Source organism: Physella acuta, unplaced genomic scaffold (assembly GCF_028476545.2).
Source record: "Physella acuta isolate Inbredline_101_S28 unplaced genomic scaffold, ASM2847654v3 ptg000331l, whole genome shotgun sequence".
In the NCBI taxonomy this organism is placed as follows: domain Eukaryota; kingdom Metazoa; phylum Mollusca; class Gastropoda; family Physidae; genus Physella; species Physella acuta.
Window position 1 is genome coordinate 41395 of NW_026731850.1, and position 14505 is coordinate 55899.

At 32.6% G+C, this 14505-nt stretch overlaps 1 protein-coding gene across 11 annotated transcripts in view; it reads right to left on the reverse strand.

Annotated features, from left to right (window-relative positions):
* LOC131940783 (protein unc-79 homolog) overlaps positions 1–14505 on the reverse strand; it is a 34681-nt gene that overhangs the window by 8853 nt on the left and 11323 nt on the right. For 8 of the 11 annotated variants that reach the window (XR_009386578.1, XM_059299588.1, XM_059299587.1 and 5 more), the window contains 24 exons: positions 13864–14148; positions 13216–13501; positions 12824–12918; positions 12511–12659; positions 12088–12245; positions 11721–11902; positions 11125–11326; positions 10478–10660; positions 10032–10055; positions 8226–8306; positions 5607–5717; positions 5124–5245; positions 4577–4728; positions 4292–4334; positions 3835–4017; positions 3571–3709; positions 3148–3299; positions 2670–2846; positions 2065–2267; positions 1359–1483; positions 999–1164; positions 652–885; positions 465–503; positions 104–219 (listed from right to left, as the gene is read on the reverse strand). Coding sequence is in view for 10 of the 11 variants with exons in the window: in XM_059299588.1 (XP_059155571.1) it covers positions 104–219; positions 465–503; positions 652–885; positions 999–1164; positions 1359–1483; positions 2065–2267; positions 2670–2846; positions 3148–3299; positions 3571–3709; positions 3835–4017; positions 4292–4334; positions 4577–4728; positions 5124–5245; positions 5607–5717; positions 8226–8306; positions 10032–10055; positions 10478–10660; positions 11125–11326; positions 11721–11902; positions 12088–12245; positions 12511–12659; positions 12824–12918; positions 13216–13501; positions 13864–14148 (3607 nt within the window). In the remaining variant the exon portion in view is untranslated. The remainder of the gene's footprint in view (positions 1–103; positions 220–464; positions 504–651; positions 886–998; positions 1165–1358; positions 1484–2064; positions 2268–2669; positions 2847–3147; positions 3300–3570; positions 3710–3834; positions 4018–4291; positions 4335–4576; positions 4729–5123; positions 5246–5606; positions 5718–8225; positions 8307–10031; positions 10056–10477; positions 10661–11124; positions 11327–11720; positions 11903–12087; positions 12246–12510; positions 12660–12823; positions 12919–13215; positions 13502–13863; positions 14149–14505) is intronic. The other 3 variants (XM_059299586.1, XM_059299589.1, XM_059299590.1) reach the window with 3 other exon arrangements.

A 14505-nucleotide genomic window follows, 5' to 3' on the forward strand; every position in this document is an offset into this window, starting at 1 on the left:
TACTAATAAATAATTTAAACAACTATTTCCATGTTATTTAAAATAACAGGTAAAAAAAAAATTAAATTCAACAATTTCCCTCATTGTAAGAGAGTTGACACACCTTCCATGTTACTTTGAAAAAGCATGGGGAAGATCCCATTGGGTGCAAGCTGATGTAGAACACAGCGGATAAACTGTCTGGCTATGCTGACACAGTTGCCAGGTATGATGACATTACTGGTTGGTTAAAATAGAACGGATAAGTTAGTCAGACTTAATATAAATTAAAAATGATTGCACAATGAATATAAGACTTGTTTATTGTTATATTTTAGGTAAAGATGAAAGACAAATAAATACTTTGACTACAATTCTGAAATATCTCCATAAAAAAATCCTTATCTATCAATTAATCCAGATATAAACTCCCAACAAATAAAACCCAATCAAAAACATCACACACTATATAAACAATGCCTTACCTTTCAGCTTGCCAGGAATAATGGCTGCCAGATGCAATCCTGAAAAATAAAAAATAATTTAATTCAAAGCTCAAGTTAAAAAATAATTTAATTCGAAATTAAAGTCTAAAAATATTTGTACAAATTATTTTTTCTAATCAATAACTTTTCTTAGCCTATAGAAAAATGTATCACAATAGATCCTGACCTGGCAGCACACTGCAGCATATCCAAGAGTTTGGGGGTGGCCAGGCCAGGCTCACGATGCACAAATGTTGCCAGATTGGTAATACACAGGCCAATGGTGTCATCATCGTACTGCTCCAGCACAGCGTTGCACTCACTGCATCGCTCCACCATCACGTTCTCACCATGTCTGGTTGCTGTAGCTTTCTTTGTTGTCTGCTGTTTGGCCAGTAGTTCTGCCTTGCGGGATTTACGCCTGCCAACAGCATTTACACAATTTGTTAAGCAATGTATTATAATTATCAGATTTAAATCTACCATAGGAGAATAATGTAACAAATTAAAACACTTGACCAGTTTCTCACATACCCTGCAGGGCGTGACACTGGACAGGTTTCCTCTGTTGGATGTTTCTCCTCTCTCAGCTCTGGAAACTTTTTTTGGAAGTCAATAGTTGTCAGCCCTGTCTTGCGAGGTCTTCTCTGTCTGAAGTTTGGTTTCAGCACAGGGCTCACCCTTTTATCTGCTAGTGTGTCTGCAAGAGACAAAATAAGACTCAAGAATGTATAAATATTCTTTGGATGCATAAATAACAAGAGTTGAATATAAAATAAAATTAGAGAAATTAAAGTTGAAACTAATACTAAATATGGTAAAAATATTTTAAAATTAGTCATTAAAGTACATAAAAAAGTTACCTCCCTCTCTCTTATGCTAAAAGTTATCTACCTTTGTGCTCCTCAGAGGCAACATCTCCAGCAGAATCTCCTTCACTGGTCTGTGTCTTGTCACTGTCATCTGATGTATCATCAGAGGCTCCTTCACGACTGTGGTCAGATGTTGTCCCATGTTCTCTGATTGCAAATAATAACTTATGCACATATTGGAAATTAAAATTTTTTTAGAAGTTTATAAATTAAAGCAAGTCAGGTTAGGTGACAACACAATCCCTTCAGATGGTCAAGTTAATTGGAAAATGATAAACTTTACTTCCTGGAATACAATGTTTGAAAGGATAGCTAAGATACAATCTACTGAGAAACTTAACTTCTAGAAATACAAGGTTTGATAGGATAGCTAAGATACAATCTACTGATAAACTTAACATCCAGGAATACAAGGTTTGATAGGATAGAAAAGATACAAAGCACTGATAAACTTAACTTCTAGTAATAAAATGTTTGATAGGATAGCTAAGATACAATCTACTGATAAACTTTACTTCTAGAAATACAAGGTTTGAAAGGATAGCTAAGATACAATCTACTGATAAACTTTACTTCTAGAAATACAAGGTTTGAAAGGATAGCTAAGATACAATCTACTGATGAACTTTACTTCCAGGAATACAAGGTTTGATAGGATAAACTTTACCTCCAGGAATATAAAGTTTAAAAGGATAGCTAAGATACAATCTATACTTATAAGCACACACCTTGATCCCTCCGTGGTAGCACTACTGCTGGTGGCTACACTGTGTGAGGGTCCTGCCATGTTCACCTGGCTTGTGGGAGGGCCTGCCATTGGCTGACTGGAGGATGACACTGTGAACTCCCGCAACTGTTGCGCCATTTTTTTGTCAACTGACACAGGTGCTTTGTTCTTCTGTGACAACAGTGGTGCATCACTTCTCTCAGTCTGGTCAGGGTAATCAAAAACACTAAATTACCATCAGGGTACACAAAGTTACCATCAGGATACACAACTCCATTATACAGTAAAAACTACTTAACTATGTTGTATAAAACCAACCAATAGTTTCCATTTGATCAATAAAGTTTGTGTGGGATAACAAGGATTGCCAGTTCCACCCATAAATAAATCTTTGGTTAACAGAAAAAAAAATCCATGTGATATTCCTAGCTAAGTTAAAGCTTTAAAAACATTTTCAGAATAAGTTTAATATTCTTCTTCAATGTGAAAAAAACCCAACAGAAATACATTTCCTAGTTATTTCAAACACATGGAGTTGTATAAGAATACATCTAGACCAATATTTGCAGTAAAATAGCTTTATCCAACTGATTTAAACTAACATACATTATCCTTTGAATCATCATCAGCTGAATCAGGCTCAGAGTACTCTATCAGTCTTCTGGGTTGTCTCCCCTTCATTTTTCTTGATCCCTCTTTCCTGGCTATCACAGTGGTAGAGGGAGTGCCTTCAGAGTCTGACACAATCCCTTCACTGCTGTCTGCACCATCTGTGTGTCCTTGCTAAAGCCAGACAAACATACATAAAAACATTTATGACTAAAAGTATACAAAAATCATCATTATACATTTTTAAGTTAAACTGAGTAAAATCAACATTGATGTTTATTCTTAAATTCTTATATTGTAAAATTCAGATTCAACATTCACTGTACCGTTAAAATTTTGTTTACATTTTTTATATATAAAAAATTCCATTTTAGGAATCAATTTAAATAACTCAATAATTTTAAAAGAAAATAAATTGTTCATTAATTGTCATTTAGGCTATTAATTATATTTAATAAAGAAAAATTAAGCCAACCTTGAAATAATGGACAACACTTCCAGTGGGATGTGACCTGACCTCAACAGAACTCATGTCTCCATTGTCTTGTTTTTGGCTAGAGGGGGACTGTGGGGGTGTATCTGTCTCCTGAATGTTTTCAAGGTCACTGACAGAGATTTTACTGAAATCTGAACATAGTAAACCATTTAATAAATTGGCATATTAATTTATTTATTGAGAATAAAAACAAGCAATGTAAAACATTATGCATGACTTAAAATAGATTTGAATAACCGTACTTTAAAATATGTTTAATAGTATTTTGGTGTGGAAAAATGTATCTGGCTATTCATATGTTTTTATTTTAAGCAATAAATGGAGAAAACAGTTCCCATAAAAAAGTCTATGGTGGTCTATATAAAATGCTAAAGCATACGGACATCTCTAAGCTTAGCTTACTTCTTTGTACAGTTGGTGTTGGAGGCTGGAAGCCATCTTCTGTTTTCCTGCACCGGTGATGTTGTGCATCAATAGTGTTGATGACCAGCTGGACAAGGGTCTGGATGATTGCCGACCGTGGGGATGTGCTAATCTGATACTATTGTTTAAAATATAGAAATTTTTAAAACATTATTTAAATATGCAAACTTATTTTTTTTTTTAGCTTTTCACTTAATTTAATTTAGTAAATTCCATAGCTACAATTTAAAAAAATGGTTGCACCTTGTATAAAATAACCAGTAAAGACTTGAGCCAAGAGACTCTGGTATGTGGCTCTAGGTACCACAGTGTGTATGTAGGAGGCTGGTAGTCTGAGGCGTAACGCTGAGGGGAGGGGCAGTACTGCAGGACCAAGAGGGTTATGGGAAGGATGACATATCCCAGCTTGAAGTTCCGGTCTAAAACCTGAGTTCAATTTTTAACGAAACAATTTTGATCACTGATCTCAAAATTACCTCACAAAATGAAAAATACTGTTTAAATATAATGTGATGTAATTAAAAAAATAATTCTTAACCATTAACAATCATCCTATTCGATAAATACTTTTAGAAACCAAATTTAAATTGTCCATATAACCATGTAGATTTGAGATTTAACTGATTTAAATATTTTGATATTTTTTATTTAAATAATCATCGCTGTTAGAAAAATATATTTTTACATAAATAATACTTACATACATAACACCACTCAGGAAGGCATTGAACACTGCTGAACATCTGTGGACAACAAATATTGCCTGAGATCACATGTATTTGGGTGTTATGCTTTGGTTTTCTATTCCACTCACCTACTAAATCAACACCCACACTATTTTAAGTGTTATTCTCTAGTTATTTATATTACATTCACCTATTAAGTTGATAATACACAAAATTTAAAATCCAGTACTGTCTATTCCATTGGCCTACCAAGTCAATAGCCAAAAGATGCCAGGCAGAAGGTAGAGGTTTAAACCAACCTGAGCTTAAAAGGTGGGACACTGAATGACTTCTCAGTCTGATTGTAGCCCAGCAGCACGTTCAGGTGTCTCAGGACAATATTTTGTGACTTGGTGTCAATGTGGGGGGCCCCCTCTTCACTCTCTTCATTTTCATTACAGTGGACCATGAACTGGAAGTGTGCATGCAAACAAATTAATTCTGGGAAATATAACTTGGAGATGTGTACTTTACAGACTGTTTAAAATTTAGTTGAGAAATGAATAAATTTACATAAAGAATCTATGTCTTCAAAAAAAAACTAAATAATATAAGAAACTGAAAGTAGGGATGAAATATAACTGGAAATGAAGTAATCCTCAAAGTACTGACCATGACAAGGGAGATAAATTAGCTTTCATAAGATACAGATCATGAAAAGGAAGATAATTTTTAAGTTTCATAAGGTGCTGATCATGAAAAGGGAGATAATACACAGAAAGAACAGACCATGATACAAATACAAGAGGGAGTTTACATAATAATTTGCCGAAGAAAATGAGGAATTAAAGCGACTAAGAAACTGACTGTCATTAGAAGAGAGACCAGCTGATAGACTGTGTCCCTATCAACACCCTCCAAATCCATGGCTCTTTGTAACAAAGCTGCAAAGTTGCTCTCTTCATCAGTGAACTCTCTCAGCTGACCACCTGTGCAGTAAGAAACCAATTACATTTTCAAACAAGAATACACCTCTATGTCCATCATTTTGAAACACATATATCGCTATACATTTTAAAATGCCTTTCAATAAATGACAAACAAGTGAAAATAAACAGCATCAAGTATAAGTAAGCTATTACAAAAGTTTATTATTGATATTATCAATTATGCTAATATTTATTTCTTGATTTTAAAAAAGTTTGATACATTTTGTCAAACACTTCTTTTGATAAAGCATGGGTTTTATTATTATCAAACAGATAAAACCACTTTAAAATCTACCCTATGAATTCCTAGAGAGAAATTTTTGAATACACACCCACAAAAAGGTAAAGGGAGGAAATTTACCTGGGAACATGGAGGAGCCGAAGTTACCAAGGTTTAGCTTTGATGGCATCCTGCGAGGGAGGCTAAACTGGGGAGCTGACCACTGTCTGACACAAGACTTCTCCTTCTCCACTGTTGTAAGATTAACAAAATCAAAAGATTTATCTATTTTTTGGTCATAGTATAACATGTATTCCATGAGGATTCATTATTTTTTTGAAGACAATCTGCAGAATTTTTAGCTGTTTGATTTTTCAACACCCATCAATACATTTTAAAATCATGGAAAATCTATTTGCAACTAAAAGTAAGGTATACATTATGTTTTCATATTTTAAAAATGTAATATCTTTTTCTATTCAGAGTTTTGTAAGAGCAAAATACAAATGCATTTTTTTAAAACCAAAGATATTAAGAAAAAAAAAGGGAAATTGAAAAAAAAATGTATGCTTAAAAAGTTGCAGCTTCAGTTAAGATGTTGTGTTAAGATTTTATTTTAAAAAATACAAGGTAAAACTTGTAATGCTGGGTTGAAAAAGAAGAAAAAATTTGATTGGGCAAAAATTGACAACAAAGGGAGATAAAAAAAGTGCAAACACGTGGACTGTGTTTAAAGTGCTTGAGGGTAGTGGTCAAGCCACTTGGGTCAACTGTTAAAGAGATAAATATAACAATAATTATTTGTATGTATGCCACAAAAAACTTGCATTGTATTCACAATGAAGATAATATATTATGTCCCATTATTTCCACAAAAGTATAAAATATTTTCAAGTATTTATTTTAAACATAAAGTTTTTTAATATTATTTAACCTTCACTGTATGCCATTATTTACCAGCCTATGCATATATTGTGGGTGGAATTCACCCTTTACATTTAGATTGAGGAAACAATGGAGAAGATAGACACAAAGCTCAAATAAAGCCTACCTGAGTGCTGAAATGGTATATTATGGTGTGTTAGAAAAATACCACACATTTATCATATTGGTATGCTTAAAATTCATCCATTGATGCTGTCACCCATATACGAGTTTTGTCTCTTTTGTTATGGTCAATGATAAGAAGATGGGGGTGGGGGGGGGGGGGGGGGGGAGGGTGCTAAAAGTGTGATGTAGCACACTATCTGGATTTCTTAAGAATAAACATTATTGGGGATGGTAAGATAACCATAATCTAAAATGTTATATAACTTTGTAACTACCACCATTTCATTTAAATGGTTTCTTTTGCCAAGGTAAGACATTTATGTATCACAACCTGAAAAATCTAAGAGCCATACTTATTTGGTTTGGTTTTGAATAAATAGTAAAATTGCTATGCTTTTGCTAAAAACGATTGATTGAGAACATTTCAAATATCTTGACTTGGTAATTACTTTAGCACTCGTTTCCTAAGGTCTATGTTTTTTCCCCAGGTGTTTCCTATCCACAATATTGGCCTACTTAAAAGGTGCATATTTTTACTGACACTTAGATAATTGAAGTCAAGTCTGGTGTAAAAATGTGTGTGCCCATACAGCATGCTGGATAGTAGGCATAATAGTAAGGCCCAATACACTAGGCCAAATAATATGCATAGGGCAAAAATTTACTATGAAAAATAGGTGGTTGACACCCATGACATACGGTGAAGGTGAATTAAGTAAGACACAATTTTTTTTTTAAATTACGAACTAGAGTTTAGGTTAGAAAACAAGTTTTAGTGAAATGCAGTGAAATCTAACATGGACTTGTGCTGAAGAAGTTACTGTGGTTTACGCTATCTCAGACAGGTCCTACTAGTCAACTAATGGTCTAATCAACTAAATTAAAGGTGATCAAGTTAATGTGCTTATAGTTTGCTAATAATGTCATGGAACAAGATATGTTTACATCTATGCAAGTAGATATGTGAACACTCATTATTTGTGTATAGGTGAGGCATAACTACACATTAGATGTATTAAAAAAATTTAAAAATTTTAAACTGTGATAAAGAAAACACCTTGTGTGAATAGTTTTGAATTCCTAAAGAAAATATGTTTACACTTAATAACATTACTTACAAGCTGAATATAAATGTGACATTCACTGTAATAAAAATGTATTTACAAATAGTTACAATAAATACAGTTTATATAGTGCAAGATGTTAACACTACTTGGCTATTTGTTTCACTCTCAATTTAAAAAGTACTTATGATATAATTTTTCGTTTATATATACAAGACTCAGTGTATTTTAAACTACATTAAAATAGTGTTCAAACAGAAAATGTATTCATTAAAATGTGTCATAGAAAATAAAGTGTAACTAAAGCATGCTTGCAGAACAATCATCTGTTGCTCACATTATCTAAAGATTTATTTTTTTACGTTAATTTTTTTTTTAAATTTAAATTTGAGTACACTAATCTAATTTATTTCAAGTTAAAACTTTGAAGGAATAATTAAAAATTTGTAAAAAAAAAAAAACAATTTCTTTAAAATTTCTATATTATTGTAGTATAAGATGACACATTTTTACAAGGTTGTTTAAAAATGTCTGGACAACAAAAGATTAGATTGGTAATGGATATTAGGATATCATCAATGCTGAGGGGGGTGTGGTTTGTGAAAGTGCAACACGCCAATGAAACAGCAATCAAAATCTTCCTTACAAAGCAGCCTCTTATACAGTAAACTCTTTGAATGCTTGTCAAATATCGTGTTAACAGAATGCTCTTTGTTCTTTGAGGTTGCTGAAAAAATGCCAGAAATGAGGTTAGGGTGCCATTATGACAAACAGTCATCAGTGTCCTTGTGTTGCGCAAGATGAGAGCTAATCATTCACACTGCAGCCATCTCATGCTGTTATTTATTTAACATTAAAGTTAAAACTTGGTAGGAAAATTTCCTCAGTATAGTGGTTGTTCTCTTAAGCCATTAGCACGAGGTGAGAAAACAAATATCAACAATTGAAAAATGTGTTGGCTTTTTTTTTCCAGCATTAAATTTAAACCACTTTAGACAAGAACTGATGTTTAAGTTGATTAAATATATAAAAATATCTAATTTATTCACTTCTACTATTCTACAGTTATTTAACGATTTTTTGAAATTATTTTTATTTATAGTTTAATGATTCCTCTTTTGTAATGTATAGAAATACTGTTTTATAATTATATTTTCTATTTCGCCATTGATTAATATGCAGTTTAACACTATCAGTTTAATCCAATAAAAGCAAAATCTTTTCTACTTTCACACTTATAAAATAAAAAAAAAAATTGAATAACTGGAATAATGAGATAAATATTGAAAAGTAAATCAGTAAAATGTATGAGGCATATATAAATAGAATACAAATTAAGTAGGCAGCATATATAATAATAACAAAATTTGCATATAGTATATAAAATTATTAAAAACATTGTAGCACAATAGCACACATTAGATAGAGTTCACGCTCAAACCATTGTTCTTATACCCTTAATAAAATCAGTAATCCCCTTTAATTAAAACCTTTAGTCTTGAAACAATACTTATTCTGGGCTCTGGAATTGCAAAAAAAAATATTTTTTTCAAACGGGAGTTTAAGAAAACATACTTAAATAAAAATGAAGTTTGTAGTTCTATGCGGCTCTGCATCACAAAAAAAATCCCAACAGATATTAATGTATAGTTATTTGTTTTATAAAGTCCGAGCAAAAAAAAAAATCAGTTTAAGCCACTGGAAATTCATTACTTTAATACCTAACATCACACATTTTTTACTAACAATTTTTCTTACAAAAATATCTAGGTTTTTAAAATTTACCTAATTTGAAAAAATTTGTATGACAAACTTAAAATTAGTTTGAAATATTTAACAGTAAATAGAAAAATAACACTATTTCAGAATTGAATACATTTGATATTCTTCTTTTATAGTAATTATAGCTCTCAAATAGGTATTTTCATGCAGAAAATTGTGCATAAATCTTTGACCACAGGCAGTGGGTGAGGGACTAAATCTAAAAACAAGATATGATGAGGTCAATATTTGTATGTATAATTTAATGCACACATAATTGCAATCTTAATACAAGGATTTGTTACAAAAAAAATAAAGCACAATATTTTCTTTTTTTAAAAAAAAACAAATCACCTAAAAATGAAGTATTATGCAGACCTTGAAAAAAATAAAATTTCAGGCTGAAAATATTTTTGTAATTAGTTGTACATTATGTATCAAAACATGCACAACATAATTGTTGATTATATCACAGCTGCAATATTGTATAGTTAAAATTGTTAATGTACTTAAGATAACATGCTGGCTATATTCACATTTTAAAGATAAATATAATAAAAAAATAATGAATTAAAATTTTCCATGCCTAAAATTATTAAAGAATTTAAAAGATTTTAGAAAATCTAAATTGTGAATAGTATAAAAGACGTAGAAGTATGTAGACTTGTATGAAACTGTCACCACTACTTACAATGAGCTTGATAGGACTGATCAACTTTTGAATGAAATAAAATAGTAAGATAACAATAAGATGTAAAGTTAAAAAGATAGTACAGGAAGATTATTCAGATAGAGGTTTAAGTTTAAGACTGTTAGGCACAGATAAAAAAAGATATTTAACAAAGGTTAATTTTAAAACTTCAGCACAAAAAAAGGCCTCACTTGCAATGCCCAAAAAAATTAAGTCTAAATGTTTTAAAGTATTTTATAACACTTCTTAGTTCTAGTTGTATGTGATTGTTTAAACTGAGATGCAGCAAATTGTCTATTTTGTAAAATTATTACTTGAGAATTCATTGAAAATTTTAAACTTTAATGTATGTGGAAATATGCTTGAAGATTTCCTGTAGACTTTAAAAAAATACTCACTGATTTGTTAATGGGAATATATTAAAAAAAAAATAAGCTGAAACTCACACTTTGGTGGATTTAAGCCTTTGGTAATTAGGTGTAGGGGTACTGAAATTGCTCTCCTGTAGGGTGGTTTCCCTTTCATGCTCTGGCTAACTGATCTCACACTGTCTGTCCTAGCCAAAGCAAACCTGGCACGGTTTAGTTTACGTACAAAGTGTTCACTGTGTCGATCACTGCTTGTAAGATCTAGGGAAATTTGAAATAAAATCTATCAGAGTACAAAATGTATTCAGGCTAATATTTAAAATCATCATACATTTTTAAGTTAAAGCAAAATGTTTTTTGTGATAATAAAAATTCAAAATAAAAAAACTTCAACTGTAAAACTGCATTTACATTTTTTAAAAAAGGCATATTATTAATGCTCACATTATTTCCATGCATTCTCTCAAAGATCAATAAATAATTTACTTTCCCAAACAGTAAGTTTAATTTACCTATTAAATACATATATATATATATTAAGCATATCAACCTCAACCACAAAAAAGTGACCGTTTAAAAAAAGTAGATTCCCCAATTATCCAAAACAAAATTACAAGCCGACACAATAACTTAATTTACTTGCAACCTTAAGGCAAAACTTAATGAAAACATAAATACAACAAACCTCATATCAGAAAAGAAAAATTTCATCACCACAAACTGACCTGTGGGGTAAGGGATGTCTCCACTACTTTCCAGATCTACCTGCGCCTCAAGTGAGAGGGTGTCGAACCTATTCAGGAAGAACTCCCAACTGAGTATCTGCACATCTTTTAGAGCAGTCTCTAGCAGCTGCACTCTATGCAGGATCAGGGACCTGTCTTCTATTACTGAGTCAAACTGAAACTCAAGGCAGTTCACCAGACACTGAAAGATTGAAATTATTTCATAAATTATTTGTTTTTACAAAAAAAGTGAGTAGAAAATTGCTTAAAATTAAAACAATTAAAAAAAAAGTCTGCTTTAGAAATAACATGGTATGGCACTGTTTAGTGGAATACTCTACTGCAAAACCAAATGCAGTTCCAGAAATCAAATTTGTTGTTGAGTCCACCAAGCAGTGAACTAGAATTTAGGAAAGTAACAACACAATTTTTCTCTATGATGTCTATATAAAAGAAACTATTGAACCTTTTCTTAATAAAAAAAAAGGAATTCTGTATAATTAAACAGCCACACTATGATGAGATCACTGATACATAATGGAGATTTTTAGCAATGCATGAGATAAAGTTTAACAGATGATGTATAGTAACCAAACCTTAAGGGCTGCTGGCCTGATGGTTTCCAAGAACATAATTGCTCTCTGTGCTACAGCAGCATTGATGTCCTCCACAGATCCAATCAGGTGACAGAAGGCATGAGCTAAAGATGTCTGAATCACATGGTTGTTTTTGATGACTTCAGGCTCCAAACAGCGGGCTAACATGGTGACTTTTTCAACTGATGATTTTAAGTCAAGGGTAGAGAAGAATTAGTGGACAGGTTTAAGTACATCAAACAACAAGCTAGACTGACTACTTTTTCAGTCATATATATTTAAGTTTAGTATTATTTAAAGGCAATTTTAATGTCTCTTACACACTGAACAGACTGGCATAAAAATGTAGATAAAAGATTGCAAATACCTGCTGCAAACCTGGCACGCCAGTCATCGTGACCAAAGTCCTGCTCTACAAGAGCCCAGAGAATCTGAGAGCCAGTGGGCAGGGTCATGCAGTGCAGCAACAGTGGGATACACAGTGTGGCTAGCTGGGAGTGTTCTGTCTGCAGTAGTTTCCACAGGCTATGGACAAGACAGAAAACTTTTGTTTAAATAGCATCAATAAAACCTTACACAGTCATCTTTTTCTTATTTTCACTATGAAATTAATTATAGTTTATATATCAGTTCAAAATTATGACAATAAATCTTTATCTTAGCACCTGTTTCTTAAAGATCCAGGTCAACTACCCAACCTCCCTCCACTTCACACACAAAATATCAAGCTAGCTTTTACAAAAATCAACATATTTTGATTTTAATTACACCTATTACATGTTTGACTTACGTAGGGATGAATCTCTTGCGGAATGAGAAGGTGATGAAGTTTGTGTACTGGTTGATGGTGTAGTTCAGACATTCGCCATGTAGTATGAGGTACCTCATTGATGATAGCACAGCATAGAGAGCATCAACATCAGACACATTCACCAAACTCTGGGTTCATTGTAGGTAAACACAATAATTATTTTTGGTTAGCACACCATTTTTTAATTGCTAAAATTTCATTAACTACCCTGGGTTGATGAGCTATGAAGACAAACACCACTAAATTTAAAAGCTGAGTAAAGTATATATCAACATTGTCTAGAAAAACTGACCTCTAGTAAAGCATCATAAAGCTGTAGGTACATTGGCATGCTCAATATATCAAATACTGGATCCTCTTTCTCATCATCCTGGTCAATGTTTTCATCTAGACATGCAATAAATTATTCAAACATCAACTAGACAATTTAAATAATTATCAAAACATTACCTACACAAATTATCTTAACACACAAACAAGTTATCTGAAGAACATCACAGAGATATTCAACAAATTATCAAAACATCATCCCAACACACAAAAAAGTTATCTACAGAACACCACAGAGACATTTAACAAATTATTACATCATTACAGCATGAAACAAGTTATCTGATCAACTTTTTAAATAAAAGTTGTACTGTCATATAAAAATTAAGTAATCAATACAAGCTCATGACTTACTCTGAGCCTCCGTGATGGTTTGATGCTTTAGGTCATCTAGTTTTGGGAGTTCCTTGTTGGGGATCTTCAAGGGGTCACGTGGGCAGACGTGTTCCATCAGTTGGGCAGCTAGCTGGTGCCACAGGGCAATGTTCTGGCAGAAGACACAGTTGACCCTCTTCACATCAGTGTCACAGGTGTGACGGCCGTCCCATTTCTTGCGCACCATGCAGGATAGAAGCGCCATGACTTCTCTGCTTGTTTCATTGTAAATTCCAAGATGCTGGGGAGCTTCCTGCAGATCCATCTAGAATAAAACATTTCAAGAGACCAATATAGAAACACAACTTACTAAAAACGACACAAGTGTGGAGCTTCTTTATTAAAGTATAAAATTTTCTCTGTAAAAATGTGCACACAGATTTTTTAAAAACAGAATCATCATAAATAAACTATATATTTTTCTTTATTAACACTCATGGATTAGGATTTAAAAAAAAACAGTTCTCATAGAATATTTGTTTTTGATTACCAACTTGTTCTTCATTCTCAGTTGATTTGCTGGACGGGATTTCAACACAATTGAGTATTATATGTTAAACTGTTGTGCACAATATAGGCTACAATTTCAGCCTTCTTGCCTACAACAAAGTGTAAGTAAAGACTAACCTGCTTGAGGCACAGGTCCAGCATCATGATAAAACATGGCAGAACAAGCTCAGACTCCTTCTCATACAGCTCCAGGGGGTCAGGGATAAATGGGAATCTTTCAGGGCTGAGTGGGGCTGCATGTTCATGCATGGGTGAGCCTGGGGTCAGGATGGCGTGGCCGTGTACACCATCCTGGTGCAGCAGGTCAATGCTGTCTGGATCTGTGCTGATCTTGTCAACACCACACTTGAACATGCGCAGAGTCTGATGCATGGGGATCACAATGTCCAGGCTGCTTAAAATCTGGGAGAGTGAAGGAAAAAATGAAAGTAAAATAACTGTCTCCACAATGTATCATCTATCTTTTTAAAACAAAATCTGAGAGAGAGTGAAGGGAAAAATAAAAGTACATTAATTGTCTCAACAATTTATCTCATCCATCATTTCAATTAATTAGCAAAAATTGTAAGGGCTCAATGTTAATAATACCTTTCTTTTCATTTAATAGAACACTCATTGAATTTAAAATTTACTTGGTGCAACATATATTCCCTCACAGTATATAGAACAAAAACGGTTCAATTGATATTGTTAAATAATTCAAAGAGAGCAAGTTCCTACGATTTTAAAATCTACAAGTCAACAAACATGGTGCCCTAC